Below are 20,080 nucleotides of genomic sequence, written 5' to 3'. Positions count from 1 at the left end.
CTGAGCTCTCCTCCTGTATCAGCATATAGCTCTTAAATGGCACATGGCTTCATTTAATATTGCAGTAAATCCCAATGAAGGAGCCTCATTCTGATAAAGATCAATGTGATCTCGATAGAGATTTTATTCTGCTTATCCCGATCATTTAACTGTGGCCTGAGAAACGATTTAAGCCTTTCGGCGGCAGGTTGGAGCTGAAAGGCACACAAACAGAGCGTGAGCTGGCAGTGCAGCAGTGTATTAATAACCGCAGCACTTACTCTAATCCTGATAAGAGGCTTTTTCTGCGCTGCTCAGTTCCAACTCGTGGAAACGAGCTCAGATGCGCTTCCATGAAAACAGTAATACCTCACATTTATCTGTGTGCTCAAGTGACCAGTAATTCAGAAGAGGGGAGGGAGGGAAAGACACACACACACACACACAACAGCTGGAAAAACAAACATTTCCGAGATTTAATTCTCAGAAATGGTATTTATAATCCTCTTCTACAAGCTACAAACAGGCCCTCTTTGTTGGCTTTTGCATTCGTTGAAGAGCATTTGATTTGTTTATGTTTCCTTTCTGGAAATGAAAGATATCAGATTTCTGTCAGGATTGTGAATACTAAAGAAGTCCACATCACATTATATGCAAACACTGAATTGACAGCAGAACTCTGGGTACAGACTCTGCATGGTTCCTTTATTTGTCTCACATGTTGTTTTGTCTTGTTTTGCAGTTTACACATCTGTTTGTGTGTATTTTGGAGTTTTAATTTCTTCCACTGGAGAAAAACTGTTTTTAAGTTACGAAACCCCAAATTATTACTGTCATCTCTGCTAGAGCAACAAAGCACAGAGTAGATGTTTTCTTCACTGATTTATTATTTATAAGTGGAGGCTGCTTTATTGAAGAACACTCGAAACAGCTGGTTTAGGAGCTGCTTTCTTCTCACTGGGCCACATTATCAAAAAAAGAAGGAAAGAAAACAACTCACATATTGGCATTGCACATTTCACAGTAGCTGGGGTCGGCATGTAAAAATAATTGAATATTTATTGAAGAATACCAGCAGCAGTGCAGTAAGAATAAGCTCATTCATGAGCAGTGAGGTCAAGAGTGGTTTATTATACATAAATATATCAAAGAGTCCCCGATTCACAGTATCCGCTCAACGACGCGACCATATTCCAGTCTGACTGTCCTGTCGCTGAGGGGCAGGTATTATATAGAGAAAGGATAGTCCTGCAAGTAGAAGAGCAGAGGCTTTGGGAGGGGCAGCTGGTTGGGGCAGTTAGTGTGCCTGTTGATGGTGAGGCGTGTCAGGTGCTGCAAAGAAGGGAAAACCTCCAGTTTGTGAAGCGGGTGCTTCAGCTTCAGGGGTACTCCTCTGTCTTTAGCTGCGTGCTGGGAAGGGTCAGGTTCCATTTGGGGGTGAATGTCACTAGATGTCTGGTCCTGTGCTGCGTGGCCTGAGCTGGTGTAGTGCTGTATAAGGCTGAGAACATCTGGGAAGGACTGCAGCTGAGGCAGGCCAGGGGAGACAGAGTCCAGCCAGAAACAGCCCTTGCTGTACTCTATACGCACGCTGGTAGGTCCACAGCGAGTCTTCACTGACAGAGCCAGCATGTACTGTGGATGGCTGCTGTCCCGCACCAGGAATGTGCCTTCAGACTTTGTGAGGAGAGCTTCCCGAGCTTTACTTGCTGAGATGGGACCCCAGTACCAACCTGTGGAAGAAGACAGTTCAGTTATTAGTGTTTTTGTTTTTTAATAGCCACATGGACACTGACACTAGAAGTGTTTAAATGTGGCTGGCGTACCAGAAGTCTGCAGATACTGGAAGGTGGTGGTGATGCAGCGGAGGTCATCTGCTGGGTCCCAGGATGAAGGGGCAGGATCCGAGCAGGATGACTTTCTTTGTTCCTCATGATGGAAAATGGTCACCGCCTGTACAACCATTGCTGACTGACAGCACACCTGTGGAGACGACGATGACCATGTAGGAACTAAGAGATCATCTGAACTATATTCCCTTAATTAATGCGAATTGAGTTGCTTATGTCAAATATGTCTGTCCCAAATCTCCCCGTAGTGTTAGCTGGTTGGAGATCTGTCGACACTCCACCACCCTACTGATGGAAGCATTATAATCATGAAAGTGACCTTTCCCATCAGGACAACGGGAAAAGTGATCAGTCAGAAAACCTTTGTGCTTATTTACAGTGAAGCCTGCCGCTAAGGTTACAAACAGAGTCCCCTCACCACAGGGTTAAAGAGCACCTTTAAAAAGACACCCATCTATATTTACACACACACGCACAACTCAAGTAAATGTGCCAATTCAGTTACGCTGAATCCAGCTTTATTTATACTGCGCCAGTTCATAATAACTCGTCTCTTCAGCTTATTTTGTACCTTACTTTGAATCATGCATACTGCAATAAAATACCCATAATTACCCAAATCATATTAGAAATGTTCTTACCTCAAATCAGGAAAAACCATAAGGATTGAAACCAGTGTAAAAACAGCCCTGCAGTGAATATTTATAATATTATTTATAAAATAATAATAAACGGTCCTCCAAAGTTTTCGGTTCAGTCCTTCAAAATGATTCAAATATATATAAGCGTGCTGAGCGCTGGATGTGCGACTGAAGCGCTCCCCTCACTGAGTGAGGCGCAGAGGAGACAGCAGCTCTGTTCAGCCGGACAGAGGTTCCCGGAATCTGTTTCCAAGAAAGGTTTTGTGTTTCAGCGCCCGCAGGGACGCAAGAGCCGCCCGCTGCTGGCAACCTCTGCGTCGGGCTCCGTCAATAAGCACAACTTCCGCCAAACCTTTCAAAATAAGATGTAAAAGACCCTCTCAACTCTTAACTAAACGGGATGAATTGCATCGGAACCGCAACGAGCTGGGCGCTGTTAAATGGCCTCATTGTTTGCTGTCACGTTTGCAGGATTTAGTTTTCGTTTTGATTCTTTTTTTAATGTTATAATTAGTTAGTTTTAATCTTTTAACACTGCAGGTGCAATTAAAAAAAAAAAGCTAAGAAATAACAGCCATAGAAGTTTGCTTCTGCCACTGACGTTTTCTTTTCTTTATTTAGAAAAACACATATTTGTTTGTATATCTGTCTTTTGTGCCCGTAAGTCAAAATGGACTTAGAATTTCTAAATTTCAAGTTACATAAGGGTTAGGGTTGGTCTGAGACTTCTAACTCAAAATGCTGAGAAGATAACACCACATGTACCATGATAATAATAACTATAAATAAAGTTGTAGATTTTAAATGGAAAATTGATAAATTTGATTATACCCTATAATATTATAAATACTATTTTTTTGTAAATAATAAAAATGTTGAGAAATAAACAAAGTCTGTGGAAGTTATCATATAATACATAGTAACAAAATTATTTTAAAGGTAGCCTTTATTACAACAGATCACTGGTCAGTGTTGGGGGATAATGTGTTTAAAATACAAAATATGAGTAACTGTATTCCGTTACAGTTACCGTTTAAAAATGTGGTATTTAGAATACAGTTACATTGTTGAAATAAATGGATTACACAGCGGTATTTTCCTGTTTTATATTGTCGCGGGTCAGGACTGTTTGGGTTTTGTTTGACAGCTATGTTCTGCGGCAACGTTATGGTTGCCATGGTTACAGGGTGCCGCTCTCTCTGTGAGTGTGTGTTTCCTGGGTGAGAGAGGCCTTTTTGTTGTTGTTGTTGTTGTTGTTGTTGTTGTTGTTGTTGTGCTAAGCTAATGGGCAGAGTGTTACAGGTATCGCCCTAAAGAATGTTGCCTCATGGGCAGTGTAGTCCGTGCTGCAGGGAGAATGGACCGCCATACCCGTTATGTGTCTGTGATCGCGAGGAGGGAGAAAAAGGAGAGTGGAAAAGTAACAGTTGTCATTCAGCAGAAACGGGAGCTGGAAGCATGTAAATATAATAATAATCACTGCAGCCAAGAAGAGTGCCTGACAAGCCCAGTTCTAAGTATGCTATTAAGACTCGACTGTAGGCTACACCGTGTTCGTGTTTTCCTCCGAAACAATAAGTTCCGTTGGAGCAGCCTTTCAACGCCTCTCTCTGTCTCTCGCAAGCAAAGTTGACCCAGATAACAAAGTAAAGCTATTTTTCATCTATGAGCCCAACACGGAACCGGACGTATTAGCCAGAGGTCCCTTTACTATGGTTAGGAGCCGCGGACCTCCAGTAATAGTAATAAATCACACAGAAATAGTACATTCATGTAGTTGTAAAAAGCACGATAATATATTAAGTAATCCAAAGTATTCAGAATACGTTACTCTCATTGAGTAACGTAACGGAATACGTTACAAAATACATTTTGGGGCATATATTCTGTAATCTGTAGTGGAATACATTTTAAAAGTAACCTTTCCAACACCCTACACTGGCTGCATTAAAGCGTGTATTGACAAAGTCAACCTCTTATTTTGAAAGCTTCCGGTTATGTTCAGCTTACCATGCTGCTGTTGATAAGTGCTGCTGTTGATAAGTGCTGTTGTCATGCGCGAAGGAAATATTGTTTATTTACAATTATTCTGCGCAAGACTGTGATATTACGCAATACCAACTTTAAGTGTGCAGACTGTAGTTATTATTTTATTGTATGACACTCGGTGAAGATTATGTCCAAACATTGCAGCATGTTAATATTTAATTCTTCAGCTCTTTATTTCTGTACTAAATGTGTTATGTTATCATGAAGAAAATTAGGTGTGGCGCCTTCCCTCTTGCAGATGAGCTAATGTGCTTAAAATTAGTATGTCTTCAAACAGGTTCATCCTAATGTACCCCACAGTTTCCATGTGCAGAGATAATGACCTCATGAAAGCTGCTATTCAGCTCTGAACCAGTTTTCCAAGAAAACAAGCTCAAATCAACTCAGTTTCCTATGAGATACAAAAGCAGCAGAACGCACAGCTGAATGCTTCCGAGTAGAGCGCATTCCCGGAAAACACCAACACGCACGCACACACCCACACACACATGCTGCACACATACACATACAACCAGCTGACCTCTGCTGCTGAACTGTGACCCCTGCTGCTGCTTTCCTGCATGACTTTTATCACCAACACATGTGCACAATTAAAGGGAAAGAAATGAGGACACACACACTAGAAAATACAGAAAACATTTTATTGTAGAACCATTGTAAAAGAACAGCCCTCATTTGATCCTAGTCAGAGCTCAATCAGGTCACTGATGAAGGCAACTGTAAATAATGTGGATGAGTTTGTGTCTGCTAAAGCGTGGTCTGTGGGCACAGCACATGCCTGGGTAGTGTACTGTAAAGGATACTCCACCCTGAAGCAAAGAAATTCATGTAACTTCCCCCACAGATCTTGATGAGCTGAACTAATTATTAGTCAGGCGATCAAAGAAGATGGAAATAAAAAGGCAGGAGAAGAGTGGAGAGTAAAAGAAAATTTTAACCCTTAACCCCCCCCCCCCCCCCCCCAGCTTTATTCTGGAGACCAGCAGAGCAGTCCAGTTCATACTGTATACAACAACACAGATATGGTTTAACTGGCAGCTCATTATAGTCTGCACTGTTTCCAATGGTCAGCAGGGGGCGACAGAGAGCCGAATGAGAAAATGACCTCACTGCTCTCTTGATCTGCAGCCACTGATGAGATTTTGATCTTGATTGCTAGTTTCCAGTAAGCTTTGAAACAACACGTTGCTCATAGTCACATGCAGAGTAAAACAGTCGATAAAGCAGAATATGCTGTAGGGAGTAGTTACCCTGTGATCGACAAGTTAGTCGATCAGATGAGTGTGGAATATCCTCTCAGACTGACACATCTAGATTTTTTTAAAACCCTACAAAACAAGACAGCAGCAGCTGAGACTTTGAAGTGAAATGACCAATGTCAGAGAGGCTACCTCCAACAGTTACAGTACTATGTAAAAATCTCGAGCCAACCCCCTTTTCTTTATATTTTGCTTGGAAATTGGTGTATCTAAATTTGAAATGTGCAATCATACACGGAAATGGGGTATATAAATGGTAAATGGCCTGTATTTGTATAGCGCTTTACTAGTCCCTAAGGACTCCAAAGCACTTCACACAACCAGTCATCCACACACTGGTGATGGCAAGCTACATTGTAGTCACAGCCACCCTGAGGCGCACTGACAGAGGCAAGGCCGGACACTGGCGCCACCGGGCCCTCTGACCACCACCAGTAGGCAACGGGTGAAGTGTCTTGCCCAAGGACACAACAACCGAGACTGTCCAAGCCGGGGCTCGAACCAGCAATTTTTCGATTACAAGGCGAACTCCCAACTCTTGAGCCACAATCGCCCCGATACATAAGGCAAAAACAATGTCTGTATGATTATAATGCGCTTGAAAGTCAATAATTTATGTGACCAACTTCGAAAATCTTCAGCACAGTCTAAACTCTAGTATTTTCTTTTCTGTATTTTCTTTAAGTAGTATTCAGAAATAGTTCTGGAGGACATTTAGCTTTTTTCTTTGTTGGTTGCCTTTTGTTCTGTTCTCTATCAACATCATCACACAATGCTTTAATAATTATCAGGTCTGGGCTCTGGAGAGGCCAATCCATGACTGGCAGTGATCCACTGTGTTTTTCTATTGAGGTATGCTTTTACTGCATCTCTGGTGTTTCTGGGATTCATTTTGACAACATCTACAACACCATTGGCTGAAATACACCCCTGAACCATGACAGAGCCTCCACCATGTTTTACAGATGGCTGTAGACCCTTAGCTGTTGTACTTCTCTCCCGACCTCCTCTCTACATCTGTTGCATCCAATTTCATTATGCATGTCCAATAACAATAAACATAATGCTGTTCATTACTACGTATCAATAATTTGAACAAAATATTACACTTACATTCATCACTCCATTAGACCTGTTGTCACTGATTTTTGTCCAGTTCTTGTGTAATGTGGCATATGTCAGCCTTTTCTCCCTGTGTCCCTTCCTTAAGAATCCTTTCTTGATGCCCGTCCCTCCACTGAGAGCATTTGTGATGAGGTTTTAGTGAACAGTAGAAGGGTTAGCTGAAGGGCCAGATGCATTTCTCAGGTCATGTTTCAGGTCTTTGTTGGATTTTTTCCCACTTCTTCAGGACATGAATTTCAGAGACTGTTCATCTGCTGTTGATAGTTTTAAAGAAGTTTTTAAGCCACGTTTATCCTCCACTTGTTCCGCTTTATCAGCGTTTTTACAGACACACTGCACACTATGTTGAGATAAGCCAAGATCTTGGCTAAAAGCTATTTGAGCTGACGTCTTTCATAGATTTGAACTAAAGAAATCAGTTCTTTGTTGTTGTAAAACAAAACTGTTTTACTCCTTAAGTTTTTTTTAACTATATATTTGAATGATTCAAATGATTCATAGGTCAGTGTTAAGAGTTTTAACAAATAAGTTAAAAAAAAAATCTCCTGAAAATGGTCAAGGACTGGACGCAAAATAACTGAAAAAGCATTCAGTGTTGAGAGAAAAAAAACTATAAAAGACCTGCAGAAAGCCTGACTCCTTCCAACCAAAATCTAAAGAAATGACGTGTGGCCCAAGACTTTTACATGTTATTGTATGTTGCTATTGTCTATTTTTAGAGCTTTACACAGAGATGAGGCTGCACAGTGAAAACCTACAATGCAATGTAAGTGTTATAATGTCTGCTGCATGATTTAAAATGACTTTTAACAAGAATTTACAGTTTCATGATGATGATGCATCCCCTTTAAAAAAAATGATTAGATTAAGAGACATGAATAAATTCAAATCAAATAACAAGTCAATTCTTAGATATCGTGTTGTGTGCTTGTGTTTTGCAAATGTGTGTAATGTCTAATTTTCTTCCCCGTTTTCTCCAGCACCCTTGATGAGGCGTTTGTTGCCCCTTTTCCCTCCCGGGCCACGGGGCTTGACAAATGCCTGCTTTAAAGTGTGCTCCATGGGGTGCACCTCCTCATACAGGAAGTCTTCTGTCAGACCATCACCACTGTCTATCTCCATCTAAGCAGGTATGGAGAGTAGACAGTCATTAGACAGTTTACACAGTGACAGTGGTACTACAGATTTTTTTTCACCGTCTCTGTGGGAGAGCTGTACCTTTTTAGTGACTTCCAGCTGGTAGTCTCTCTCCACCTCGTCCAGTAGCCTGTTCTTACAGCTGGAGTATAACATCCGCTCCTTGATGCTACAGGTGTACCCAGGCATCGAGTATATAAACACTGAAACATAGATGAAGCTGATCTGTTGATATTTTCTGCCTCACACAATCAGCTTCACTAGCTACTTCACTACTTTCTGTTATAGATGACGTACTGTGCTGATTTCCTCATTTGTACATAAGCATCATTCATGACATGAAAATGCACAAGACCATAGTGGGTCTTAAGTAAAAAGAGACACAGGCCTAGATAGCTGCAAACGTTACATATTGTAGATCCGACTGGAACATCCTATAATTAAGCACACATGAGGCTAACCCCACACTGCTTTTCAGAGTAACTAACTGAATAATTCCAGCTCATTTGTTCAGTATAAAAATCACTTGTACAAAAGGTTCAAACTAGATTAACAGCTTGGCAGCTGATTATATAAAACAAACAATGTTTTTAAATAGGTTTCGCATGAAAAGGAGACACACAAGCTTATATCTCCTCTGTCACTGTCAATGGTAATTCATTTACATGTGTACTGGAACAAAACAGGCGTTCATTTGCAGCTGTTATGGAGACTGGACTAGTCAAGTCCAAGTTAACACTCAAATCTTTTTAGCTTTTTGGCCCAGCCGCTGACAGAAATAGCTGCTATATCTGTAGCTCGGTCATCAATGTTCATAATTCTAACTGTTTGTGTCTGCTTATTGGTGCTGGCTTTATCAGAGCTTCTTCACAGCTGCCTGTTACTTGAAATCAGGCCAGTGAAAGCAGGGAACATAAACAACAGAACCAAACAGCGAGGCGAAAGATGATAAAATCCCCCACAGACCTGAGGAAACTGCAGAGTTCACATTATACAGCAAATGTGATTTGTCAGTATCTATAGAAACACTTATTTGTGAAGTGAATAAGCTGAGCGGTGCAGTGTTCTTGATGGTAATTCAGTGCCCTTTTTATATGTGTATTGTGCACACTTGTTAATTATTTTTGTAATATTTTTGTAATTTTTATTTTCATGTTTACAATCAATCAATCAATCAAGCAGGCAGGCAGGCAGGCAGGCAGGCAGGCATATAGGTAGTAGTTGTAGATGAGTTGGCATGCAAACTATGGGGGACCAAAGCAATAACAAGGACATTTTTGGTGTAGCACCCACTTTGCGACCAGTTTTACCCAGCAACCACTCAGCAGCCACTCAACAACCAACCTGTCGGAGAGTATGCATTTTTTCCCAGCCTCCTGGAGAACTGACCAGTCTCTAGACCTGTGTGACTGAGGCCTAACTAAACTTGCTAGTGTTAGCTAAAAGAAATTCACCTGGATGACCTCAAAGCTTCAAAATAATGGTCCCCAAACCAATTGATGATGTCACAATAGCTAAAGCCAGTCTTTATGTACAGTTTAACTTGTGGTTGGCAAACCACATGGTGTCACTCAACAAGAATTAGAAGAAGTTAGGAGAGACTAACATCCTGAAAAAAGTGGAGGTGATGATAGTTAAAACAATATGTGTGAACTCTGTAAGCTACTTTCATTGCCCTTCACTTTTATAGCACCAAATTAGTGCTTTACAAGTCACAGACAGTGCGTGAGGAACTCAGTGAGTTTTTACTGACCCAGAGCTTCCTCCTGCTGGCCCTGATGGGAATGTTTGAAGATGAAAAAGTGGTATCTAGGTGAATCTGTGGGAATCCTGTAGGGAAGTTCGTGGATTTCTGTAGGTTTAGTGTGAACCAGCTCGATGGTCTCTCTGTCTACATCCAGCCTCTGCAACACAACATACGCAAGCAAATGTAATTACTTTTGAGGGGTCAAGTCACGTGCAGTTAGTTTCACTGGCAAAAACACACCCTTAGATGTTGTTATCAAATATATGTTGTATACTTTTTACTGTATACATGTAAATATTCACTGTTTAATGAGCTATAAATGTTTTCTATGGGGGCTCACCAGCTGGATATAGTTGATGCGTTTATGCTTGAGTTGCTGCAGAGCTCGTTTGGCCTCTTCTTGTAAAGGAAACGCAAGACCCTGAAGAGTCTGTGCCCGTTTGTCCAAGCCAAACTCCATTGTTACCTTCAGGGGAGGGAAAAACATATTTGCACTGCTTCTTCCTCACATGAAATGCAACTAAATCAGCCAAAAAAACAAAATCAAAAAACAATCTATGTCTATGCCGAAGACTTCACAAACCCTTGCTCTCGCTGTCGGAGTCCCAATTCGTCTGCGTTCATCCTGCAGACAAAAGAAACAGTATTGAAATCACTATACAATAAAGTTTTAACATAAACATACTTGAATTCTTTTATCATAAGGAAAACAAAATCAACATACCCACACAACTTTATCCTGCAAGGAAAACACACACAGGATGAGCACAGATAACTCACGTACCTATAAGAGTCATATAGCTTTGACAGCCTGTCTGTACCTCTGTGATTTTAATTCGTTGTAACTCCTGCTCAGCTGCTGTGAGAGGAGCTGGGGAGGAGCAGGAGGACCTGTGGCGAAGGTATCCCTGGAAACACACGTCTTCCTAGAAACACAGAGACACCAATGGGTTGGTTGTGAGTGGCAGTCCATCAGTTATTATGCAGGAAGGACCATACTGACCTCCACCGTCCCAAATACTTCGTCTTTGATGTGACCTCCTCCAAACTCTTTCTTCAGTGTGGCACGAGTCGCTGCATACACCATCTTCTGCCTCACCTGGAGAACACCAGGACAGACACAGCGACAAAAAACCTTCACACAGTTTTACTGGTTTTCTGTAGCAGTGGTTCTTTTCAAAAATAAAGTATTTGTGAGCGGGGAAAAACAGCCTGTATAACTGAGTTTGATTACAATTTGTAATTAAACATCCATCCATTCACTTCCACTTATCCTTTTCAGGGTCGCGGGGGGCGATGGAGCCTATCCCAGCTGTCATAGGGCGAAAGGCAGGGTACACCCTGGACAGGTCACCAGTCTGTCGCAGGGCTAACACATAGGGACAGACAACCATTCACACTCACATTGACGCCTAGTGGCAATTTGGATTATCCAATTAACCTATCCCCACAAGCTGCGTGTCTTTGGACGGTGGGAGGAAGCCAGAGTACCCGGAGAGAACCCACGCAAACACGGGGAGAACATGCAAACTCCACACAATTGGAATTGAACTCAGGACCTTCTTGCTGTGTGGCAACAGTGCTAACCACCGTGCCACCGTGCTGCCATTCTCACCTGGAGAACACCAGGACAGACACAGCGACAAAAAACCTTCACACAGTTTTACTGGTTTTCTGTAGCAGTGGTTCTTTTCAAAAATAAAGTATTTGTGAGCGGGGAAAAACAGCCTGTATAACTGAGTTTGATTACAATTTGTAATTAAAGAAAAAGAAAAAAGAAATCTATTACTAAACAGTGTCATTTTTATTGTCACGCAATAATAATAATAAAATGATATTATAATTGTTTTTTTCTAACAAGTTCTAGTTACATTGTTAGAAAAAGTAGTTTCTTCTTCACTAGCAAGGGCAACTTGAGCGATCAAACTCTTTTCCATTGTTTTGATTTGATCAGAGTTAATGTGGGGGAGAGGTCCTGCACTAGCATGTGGGATTTGTTTTCTGTTTTCAGCTGTTTTTCTTACTGAACTAATTATAGTGTAATTTGTTTAGGAATAATACATGATTTTTATTCTTATTATCATATTATTTTTATTTGATCATTTTATTAGCATTTTATTATTATTTTTATTATGATTAATTTTTAGAAATTAAAAAATGTTAAAAAATTAAGATAAAAGTGAAACATTTCCTGCAGCACTCCAAAGTGATGGTGTGGGCAATATTGCACACATCCTGTCTATGTATGGAAGCTTGTTTCTGCCACTGGAAAAAATCACATCCATAAGACAAAATGTACCAACCTGTTATTATATAATAATTTTGGGATAATAACCTACAAATCTGACATATGTATGGCATTTCAAACAGTTATATTCAGCATGTGCAGAGGCTGTTTTTACATGAATTTGCTACAAAGTCTTTCTGTGCTCAATTTAAATTTGAGATTAAGATGTTGGCTCACAACCACGATCACATTAAATCAGAAACTGTAAATGTAAATAAAATCTAAAGATGATTATTTGTATATATATATTTAAGTAAAAAGTAATAGTTTGATTTTATTCTCTAAAAAGAGAATAAAATCAGACAGCCTTTCTCTTACTTTTTAGATGATCTCTGAGCTGTTTTTTTCCTTTTTAAGACATAAATTGCTGTTAACTATGTTAAATAAAACAGAATTGAAAACAAAATGTAAAAACAAACTAAAAAACATAATATCTCTGATTCTAATATTTTTGGAGAAGGCAACAACACATCAGATATGTTACAGATCTTAAATTATATTTAAAAAAAAAATCTATTTTCAATGTGTGTTCACTAACAATAAGCATAAACTGATTTTAGCCTCAACTTAAACTAATATTAAGACATTTTTGCCACTAAACATGAAGTTATTTTGATTTTTCCACAGGACACTGTCCTACTTTTATGTCAGTCTACAGTGATGGTTTCGTAAATGTGCTGCACACATACTGGTGATTGGTCAGGTGACCATGCGATGAAGATCCACTCATAACCCTGCGCGTTCTTGGAGTCCAGGCGGTAGAGGATGTAGCAAGGCTCTAGAGGCGTGAGCAAAGGAAGCAGGAACTGGTCATAATCCTTGTCCCAGCTCCGGGCTGGCTCTTTGTATGAATGTAGCACCAATTCCTCTGCAGAGAGAAAAGAGTGAACAAAGTCAAGATTTGGAGATGTTTAATGAAAGCTCACTTATATCAAATACTGTAAAATGCCACAAATATTCCATTTTTACCGTTTCTGATAATAATCTTCAGGATTCTGATGGCACCTCCCCTCGCTCGGGCCAAAAAATCTTTCAGCTCAGATGTTGCTTAAGTAACCAGATATAAGGCAGACAAGTCAAAACTGAGGATGGGTGGTTGAAAGCCAGTGAGACAGAGCTGACCAAGTAACAACCTGAAACTCTACTTCAGGGAAAAAATTTGATCCACTGCCAGACGGTCACACCATCACCTGCAGTGACTCAGAGAGCAAACATGTGCCCCCCAAGAATCACTGAAGGATCTGATCGACCATCGTCGATAAATCCCCCAATTTGAAAAGCCTAAGGACAGAGCGTCATCACAGAAAACTCAAACTTTGGCTGTTTGTTATGTACTTTCCTTCTCTCTTGCCATGGTTACCAAACACAGCGCTCTCATTAATGATGCAAGATCAGGTGAGAAAGGTGAGAGAGGTTCGCTTCCGTCAGCCTGCCCACCTTCACGCTCCGATTACCAAAAGCCATAACACACATAAAAAGCAATGTATGCATGAGATTCAACTATAAGAGCCTGAATGTGCTAAACATTGTTAGCACTGACATCACAAAGGTGAAGAGAAATTTTAAATGACTAAGAACAGATTAAAAATGTTAGCACATACTTTTATAATAACACAGGATAAATTAGCCTAAAGAAGCTAAGCGATCACTTGAGAACAATCTTTAATTTTTTTTTGCAGAAAAACATCAGAAGATGTGAAGATGTGTTATTAGCAGCAGTGTAGCTCAGAGTCTGTTAATAAAAAAGCATTTAAAAAGCTTTTCAAACTGAGCTCAGGGAAAACTGGGATAAAACTTAAAGGCACAGTTTACATTTAAAAAAATAAACAACTTACCAATAATTCCAGTTTGGTGAGACATCTTTTGGCAGTAAGTTTTCACCGCTTCACACTCCTCTCATCCAACAAGGACCAGGTCCAGGTCACAGTGTGTCCTTGCTCTTCTTGCTCAGCAGGTAGGCTGAGCTGATGGCAGACGGAGGGACCCACGCGCACCAGTGACATAAACGCCTTGAGGGTGACTCAGGAGCTTCCTAACACTTGAAATACAATCTGCGGAACTGTGGCTGATGAGTAATAACGTGCCTGTCAGGGGATATGCCACCCTCACCACTGATCTAAAACTCTTTGCGTATCGATGACCACAACTTTAATAGTCTCGGCGGGGGAGCGTCTCGCAGGTCACATACTGTCCTGTACTGTAACCTGCGGGAGGGCTCTGCAGAAACCCACCACACATGATGTCGGGGGTCAGTGCCACATTTTCAGATGCTGCCACATGTAATGGCAACTGATAACTCGATCAGAGAGTGGCTGATCAGCTGCAGCAGACGCATGATCTCAAATTCCAGCCACCTGGTCACAGAAATGTGACACCAAGCAAGAATCTGACCGCAACACTTCAACATTGTTTCCTGGACTAAGAATTTAGATGGTGGGGGCCTCGGGTGTTCACAGTATATTTTGATCTGCAAGGTTAGCTCCAAAAGCCAATGAAAGGGTGAACAGGGAGAATAGAGCAGCTACATAAAGCAACCTTAAGTGTTAAAACACGAGAATATGAGGTTTCTGATGAGAAGACAGAAGAGGTGTAAACTGAAGAGATCCAAACATTAAGTGTCCCTGAATGGTCTGAACAAAAGGATGTAGGAACTAACAAACTCACCAAAGTAACACACACACACACACACACACACACACACACACACACACACACACACACACACACACACACACACACGCACAGAGGTGGGTGAGAGAAATATTAGTGTGTACCTGTGAGGTTACCTGTGATAGGATCATCCATTATTCACTCAGTGGTGAGTACAGAACCCAAGCATCTATACATTATTTAACACAGCACCCCCCCCCCCCCCCCCCCTCCTCGACTTCAGAAAGACACAGTTAATGTGCAAAAAAAAAAAAAAATGACCCACTTATAAAAACAGAAAAAAGCTGAGTGCACTTCTCTCACAGAATAATAAAGTAAAAACACAAATATCTGTTTGCGTCTCTTCTCCCACTGCACTTTATGTACTCATAAAAAGCTCTGTGTATTTTACTGTATATAATAACATTTGTAGATCTTATATAATTTTGCCTTTTTTGTACACAAGTTTTCTTTTTTTTGTTTTATTTTTCGAGTATGTCTCTAAATCTCTTTTTCTTCCTGTCCCTCATGTGGCTGAGTTTCCCCAGTGTGGGATTAATAACATCCAAAATTATTACTATAGTGCTGTATGATCACTGTTAAACTCTCCAATATGAACATCAAATAAACATTGACAGAAGGATTTAAAAAAAAAAAAAAAGAAAATTAATTTTTTATGTAATGCAATACTTAATTATAAAACAGCAAGTTTTGGGATCTTATTATTATTTCTATTATTACTCTTTACTTTAGAGAAAGTTTGATCTTACTAGAAGTAAGAATTATTGGTAGTAGTATATAGAATTGTTTAAATATCTTTCCAATTATGGTTTGATTATTTCTTGGTTTCATAAAAAAATGGGGGCCAAGGACTCCTTAGAAAGGGAGAAAAGAACCATATCAGAGTTTTCACTGGTCCAAAGACAGTAAGAAAGAGAAGAGCAGACATAATAACTTGGCATGGCTGTTTAACAACTCATTAAAGCAAATAACTAATCAGCTAATTCAATAGCAGCTACTGCATTCAAGCTCTTAGAGATGGTCAAGATGATCGGATCAACTTTTTACAACCAAGAGATGAAGAGAGCATCTCTGAACTCACAACACATTGAACCCTGAAGCAGATGGGCTACAGCACCAGAAGACCACACCAGCTATCACTCTGGGAAGAAAAGAAAACTCTGAATATGGACTGAAGCTTCAATTCACTCAAATTCACCAAAATTGGTCGATAGAAGTTTGAAAAAGTCTTGTCTGGTTTGATTTCTGCTGTAACATTCATGCTACATTGTGTCAGTGGTTCAGGCAGGTGATATAATGGTATGGTAGATATTTTCTGGACACACTTTGGGCTTCTTATTGGCCCTTGTGTAAATGCCAAAGCCTGTGTGAGTATCGTTGCTGACCATGTCCATCCGTTTATGACAATAGTTTACCCATCTCCTTCTTCCAGCAGAATAATGCACCATGTCATAGATCTCAAATATGCCTCAAAGTGGTTTCTTGAATATGACAGTGAGTTCACTGTACTCAGATGGCTTCCATAGTCACCTGATCTCAGTCCATTAGAGCATTGGGATGTGATGAAATGGGAGATTCTCTTCATGTATGTGCAGTTAATACACTGCAGCACCTGTGTGACACCAATATGGACAAAATCTATAAAGAATGTTTGCAGCACCTTCCTGAATCTATGACACAAAGAATGAATGCAGTTCTGAGGAAAAGTTGGTCCAAACTGGTACCAGCAAAGTGTACCTAATAAATTGTCTAATGAGATACATTTGTTCTTGTCAGATGGAGAGTTGTCCCTGCGTCTCTGCTGAGACATGAAGAGATGTATACATAAAAATACAACTAAAACACTGAAACAGACTTCAGTTCAGTCCATCCACCCGTCAGTTATGCACTCTTTCTGATAACATTTCCCCTTTTGAATTCAAATAAATAAAAAACTTTAACTATCACAGTTAACCAAAATACAATTTTTTCAGGGTTAAATTTCATGTTGGACTGCATGCAGCAAATATTACTTTGTATTATTCATTTAAATATTCTCCCAAAATATAATGCTGTGAATGGGGGAATCCTTCAACTACACACACACATGCTTTCCTGACTTACATTAATACGTTTACTTTGCTTGGAAATGAAGAACATATGTTTTTTAATAGCTTATAAAAAACATTGTTAACTGTTAAGTCACTGTTGATTGTAGTGGTTATTTTTTAGTCCTGTAACTTTCAATCAAGTAACAATACAGGAAACAATGACATTACTTCAGCAGTAGAAGGAGGGAGTCCCCTAAACCAGAGGTCATTTGCACGACTTTGGTACTCAAGGTGAGAGCTGCTTTGGTGCTTCAGGACCTGGATGACTTTTAATGAATGCGAACATAAATTCTGCTCTCTACCAGAAAATCCTGAGGGAGAATGTCTGGCCATCAGTTTGTGCCATGAAGCTGAAGCTCACTTGAGTTACGCAGCAGGACAATGATCCTAAAAGACAATTAAGATAACAACTGTCTAATAATTGATCATATGTTGCTTGTGTTTGGTCTTTGAAAGGCTTCTGAGATTGAGGAGTCCTGGGGTCTGTTTGCTGCACTGAATGGAAATGATGACACTTTGGCCACCTCTCAAAATCCTCTCTACCTTGATTCAGAGTCTACTAACATGATTTTTGATAGAGGTATTTTAATTTTAAGAACCTACCTCAGCTAATTTGCCTCTTGTTTGGGCTGCTAATGTTTTACACTTGGACTACTCTAAAGGTAATAACATGTTCATAATAATATAATCACACACTAACACACACATACACACCCACCCAAGATAATGTGCAATAGTACAGGGCAGGTATGTGCGCCACAAGTTGACTGGCCAACGAATCATCACTGTTATCACCAGTTGGTACCAGACTTACTAGTCGTTTAATCTAATTTATAAAATTTTTATTGATATCCATTGCTGGTAAATTATTGTGTCCTAAATGTGATGCAGCCATTTGTGATCAGTGTTGAAGAACGCCATAAATCTGTTCATCTAGGCCTGATCTTTTTGTTAACACTATTGGATTGGTAAACACAAACAGAAAACCCAGGCAGCTTTCAGATGTGAGTGAGTTTATTAGGGAGGTGAAATAAACAGAAATGCAGTGGGCATGAAACAGAACCTGAGGAAAGCCTAAACTGGAAACAACTAATAACAACAGACTCGAAAGGGAGATGCAGGGAAACTCAAGGAGACCACGCAGGGAAGTACACAGGTTGACGAAGGGAAATAACACAGACAAACCAGCTATTAACAGAGGCAAACACAAGGCTTAAATACACAGAGGGATAATGAGGGAATGAGACACAGAAGGAGGACACAGCTGGGAGTAATTGACAAGACGAGACAGGGGAAGCAAAACTCAATACATTTACATACACAGACTTTCAAAGTAAAACAGGAAACATAACAGATGCAGACTTGACTAGGAGGGAACAGCAATCATGGAACACGGAAAACAGAAACCAAAAGACTAGAAAAGATAAAACAATCAAAGTACAATAATGATACAAAAACACTGGGTCACTGACCCAGGACCGTGACAGAGAGAGAGATGGTGCAAAACAGAAACTCTTAACTTTCAAGAAATATGCAAAAGAATCATAAATAAAGACGACTTTCTGTGTTTTATCTGTATGTGATTATTTTTTATTTGGTGTTTATTTGCGATTTGGCGCTGTATAAATAAAGTTGAATTAAACTGAACTGAATGTTCAACAGGAAATGAGAGTCCAACCAAGTAACACGTTTTCTTCTGTTGTCCATTTTTGGTTGTGCGAACTGTATCCTCGCTGATTAGATATTTACGTTAAAGACCCATTCAACAGGAGTTCCTAATGAAGTCCCCAGTGACTATATATTTTTATATTTCTATGAGCATATTTGGACTAAGAGATTCAGAAAAGTAGAAAGTGAAAATTCTACCCTGGTCTGGTATGGAGCCACTAGGCTTGAAATGCTTACAGTAAATAAATGTATGTATTCAGTAGGTAAGGTTTTTTATATATAGGGTACATACTATGTAGCTGTGTCTGTTTCACTGAATACCACTCTACATGTTTACCATTATGTTCGATAAAGGTTGAGTGTTTGCTTTACTCACCTCTTAGCGTGACCTGGAAAATATTGGACACACTTGCTGTCAGTGAGCGACAGGTATCGGGTGGTATCTAGGAAAAAGAAAATCCTATAATCATATTTCATTTTCCAAAATAGACCACTAATTGTTTTTGAGGTGCTGTGCATGGCAACAAGAGATGACTATCCAGGTTGTTGGAGCTGTAGACCACTGTGTTTGTGTCTCCATTTTGCACATTTTCTATTTAAACCAAATGGTTCCAGTCTGTATACACTTGCTGGCCACTTTGTTAGGCACGCCTGTCAAGTAATGCAAAGCATGGTCAAGATGATCTGAACACTTGTTACAATCAAGAGATGCAGAGAGCATCTCTGAAGTCACAACACATTGGATCTTGAAGCAGATGGGCTACAGCTACATGTCAATCCCTTTATGACCACAGTAAAAACAGACCACAGTTTTTAGCAATTCATAAAGTTCAATAAAAAATAAATTTCATTTCTGAAAAGTCCAATAAATTTCCAGGTACAAACACAGGTAAAAAAAAACACAGGTACAAATTGAATGATCCTGATGATCCTGGTGAAATATAATGGTTTTTGGTCATCATGCAAAATATCAATTTGAAAAATATTGGGCATTTCAAAAATAACAAAGTGGTCAACTCACAGGTCACAATACTGTAGGAGTCACTATAACCAGGCTGTAAATTATTTCATAAGATGTTAGGTGGAAGGAACGAAGTATCCTCATTTAAGACAGAATAATCACTGCATAAAATAAAATCTGAGTTCTTTTGTTTTAAGGATCTTTAGGGTGAGTTTATTTTTGAGCAACAAATTCTCTACCTCCAATGTGCACGCTGTGTCATCTCCATCAGAGATGAGCCCAACCACGCTGCTTAAAAAGGTAGGTTTGATGGAATAGCTCCTCTTTCCCACAGGGACAAAAGCTGAAAATTTGAACAAGGACAAAATAATTGAAACAAGGCTCAGAAAGGACATAGAAAATCACAAGGGTATACAAATTGGGCTTGTGTGCCGGCTTCCTCAGTGAGTGTGGCCATGAGTGGGTCCTCACTAGGGAATGATCCTGGATTTTGAACCCATAAATGTCAGGTTTGGACTTTCAGTTGCTGTTTGTTAATCTGTTTTTGACCTGCTCTGTTGTAGTTTCACAAGTTTGGGTTTGTCTAATATTAGGCTTTTGCTTAGTTTGTTTTCATT

At 39.9% G+C, this 20,080-nt stretch overlaps 2 protein-coding genes and 1 long non-coding RNA gene across 3 annotated transcripts; 1 reads left to right on the top strand and 2 right to left on the bottom strand.

The window, feature by feature from the left end:
* Positions 1 to 848: 848 nt before the first annotated feature.
* LOC113022451 (cytokine-inducible SH2-containing protein) lies at positions 849 to 2,763 on the bottom strand. Its single transcript, XM_075410374.1, is given in 4 exon segments — positions 849 to 1,712; positions 1,806 to 1,952; positions 1,955 to 1,962; positions 2,471 to 2,763. Coding segments are annotated over 4 exon segments (681 nt in total). The 5' UTR covers positions 2,491 to 2,763; the 3' UTR covers positions 849 to 1,206.
* An 898-nt stretch (positions 2,764 to 3,661) lies between these two features.
* LOC113022453 (uncharacterized) lies at positions 3,662 to 7,950 on the top strand. Its single transcript, XR_003272431.1, has 3 exons — positions 3,662 to 3,690; positions 7,623 to 7,669; positions 7,884 to 7,950. It is a non-coding gene; the product is annotated as an uncharacterized LOC113022453 (long non-coding RNA).
* Positions 7,778 to 13,936, bottom strand: twf2b (twinfilin actin-binding protein 2b). The gene is made up of 9 exons (XM_026167880.1): positions 13,910 to 13,936; positions 13,044 to 13,121; positions 12,764 to 12,942; positions 10,791 to 10,886; positions 10,609 to 10,713; positions 10,128 to 10,253; positions 9,794 to 9,944; positions 8,122 to 8,243; positions 7,778 to 8,025 (listed from the first exon to the last, which is right to left on the bottom strand). Exons 1-9 carry the CDS (start codon positions 13,932 to 13,934, stop codon positions 7,858 to 7,860), a joined length of 1,050 nt encoding a protein of 349 aa, XP_026023665.1. The 5' UTR covers positions 13,935 to 13,936; the 3' UTR covers positions 7,778 to 7,857.
* Between the last annotated feature and the right edge of the window lie 6,144 nt (positions 13,937 to 20,080).

The sequence above is a fragment of the Astatotilapia calliptera genome, chromosome 5, assembly GCF_900246225.1.
Source record: "Astatotilapia calliptera chromosome 5, fAstCal1.2, whole genome shotgun sequence".
Taxonomy (NCBI): domain Eukaryota; kingdom Metazoa; phylum Chordata; class Actinopteri; order Cichliformes; family Cichlidae; genus Astatotilapia; species Astatotilapia calliptera.
Note: the sequence above shows the minus strand (reverse complement) of the source record. Positions and strands in the feature narration are given on the sequence as shown.

Excerpts from the sequence above, each read along its gene's own strand:
- twf2b (XM_026167880.1), bottom strand. The coding sequence starts at position 13,934 with ATGTCTCACCAAACTGGAATTATTG. Across the intron at positions 9,945-10,127 it reads GCATCAACTATATCCAGCTG|AGGCTGGATGTAGACAGAGA; the intron begins GTGAGCCCCCAT and ends GTTGTGTTGCAG. Across the intron at positions 8,244-9,793 it reads CCAGCAGGAGGAAGCTCTGG|TGTTTATATACTCGATGCCT; the intron begins GTCAGTAAAAAC and ends TCTATGTTTCAG.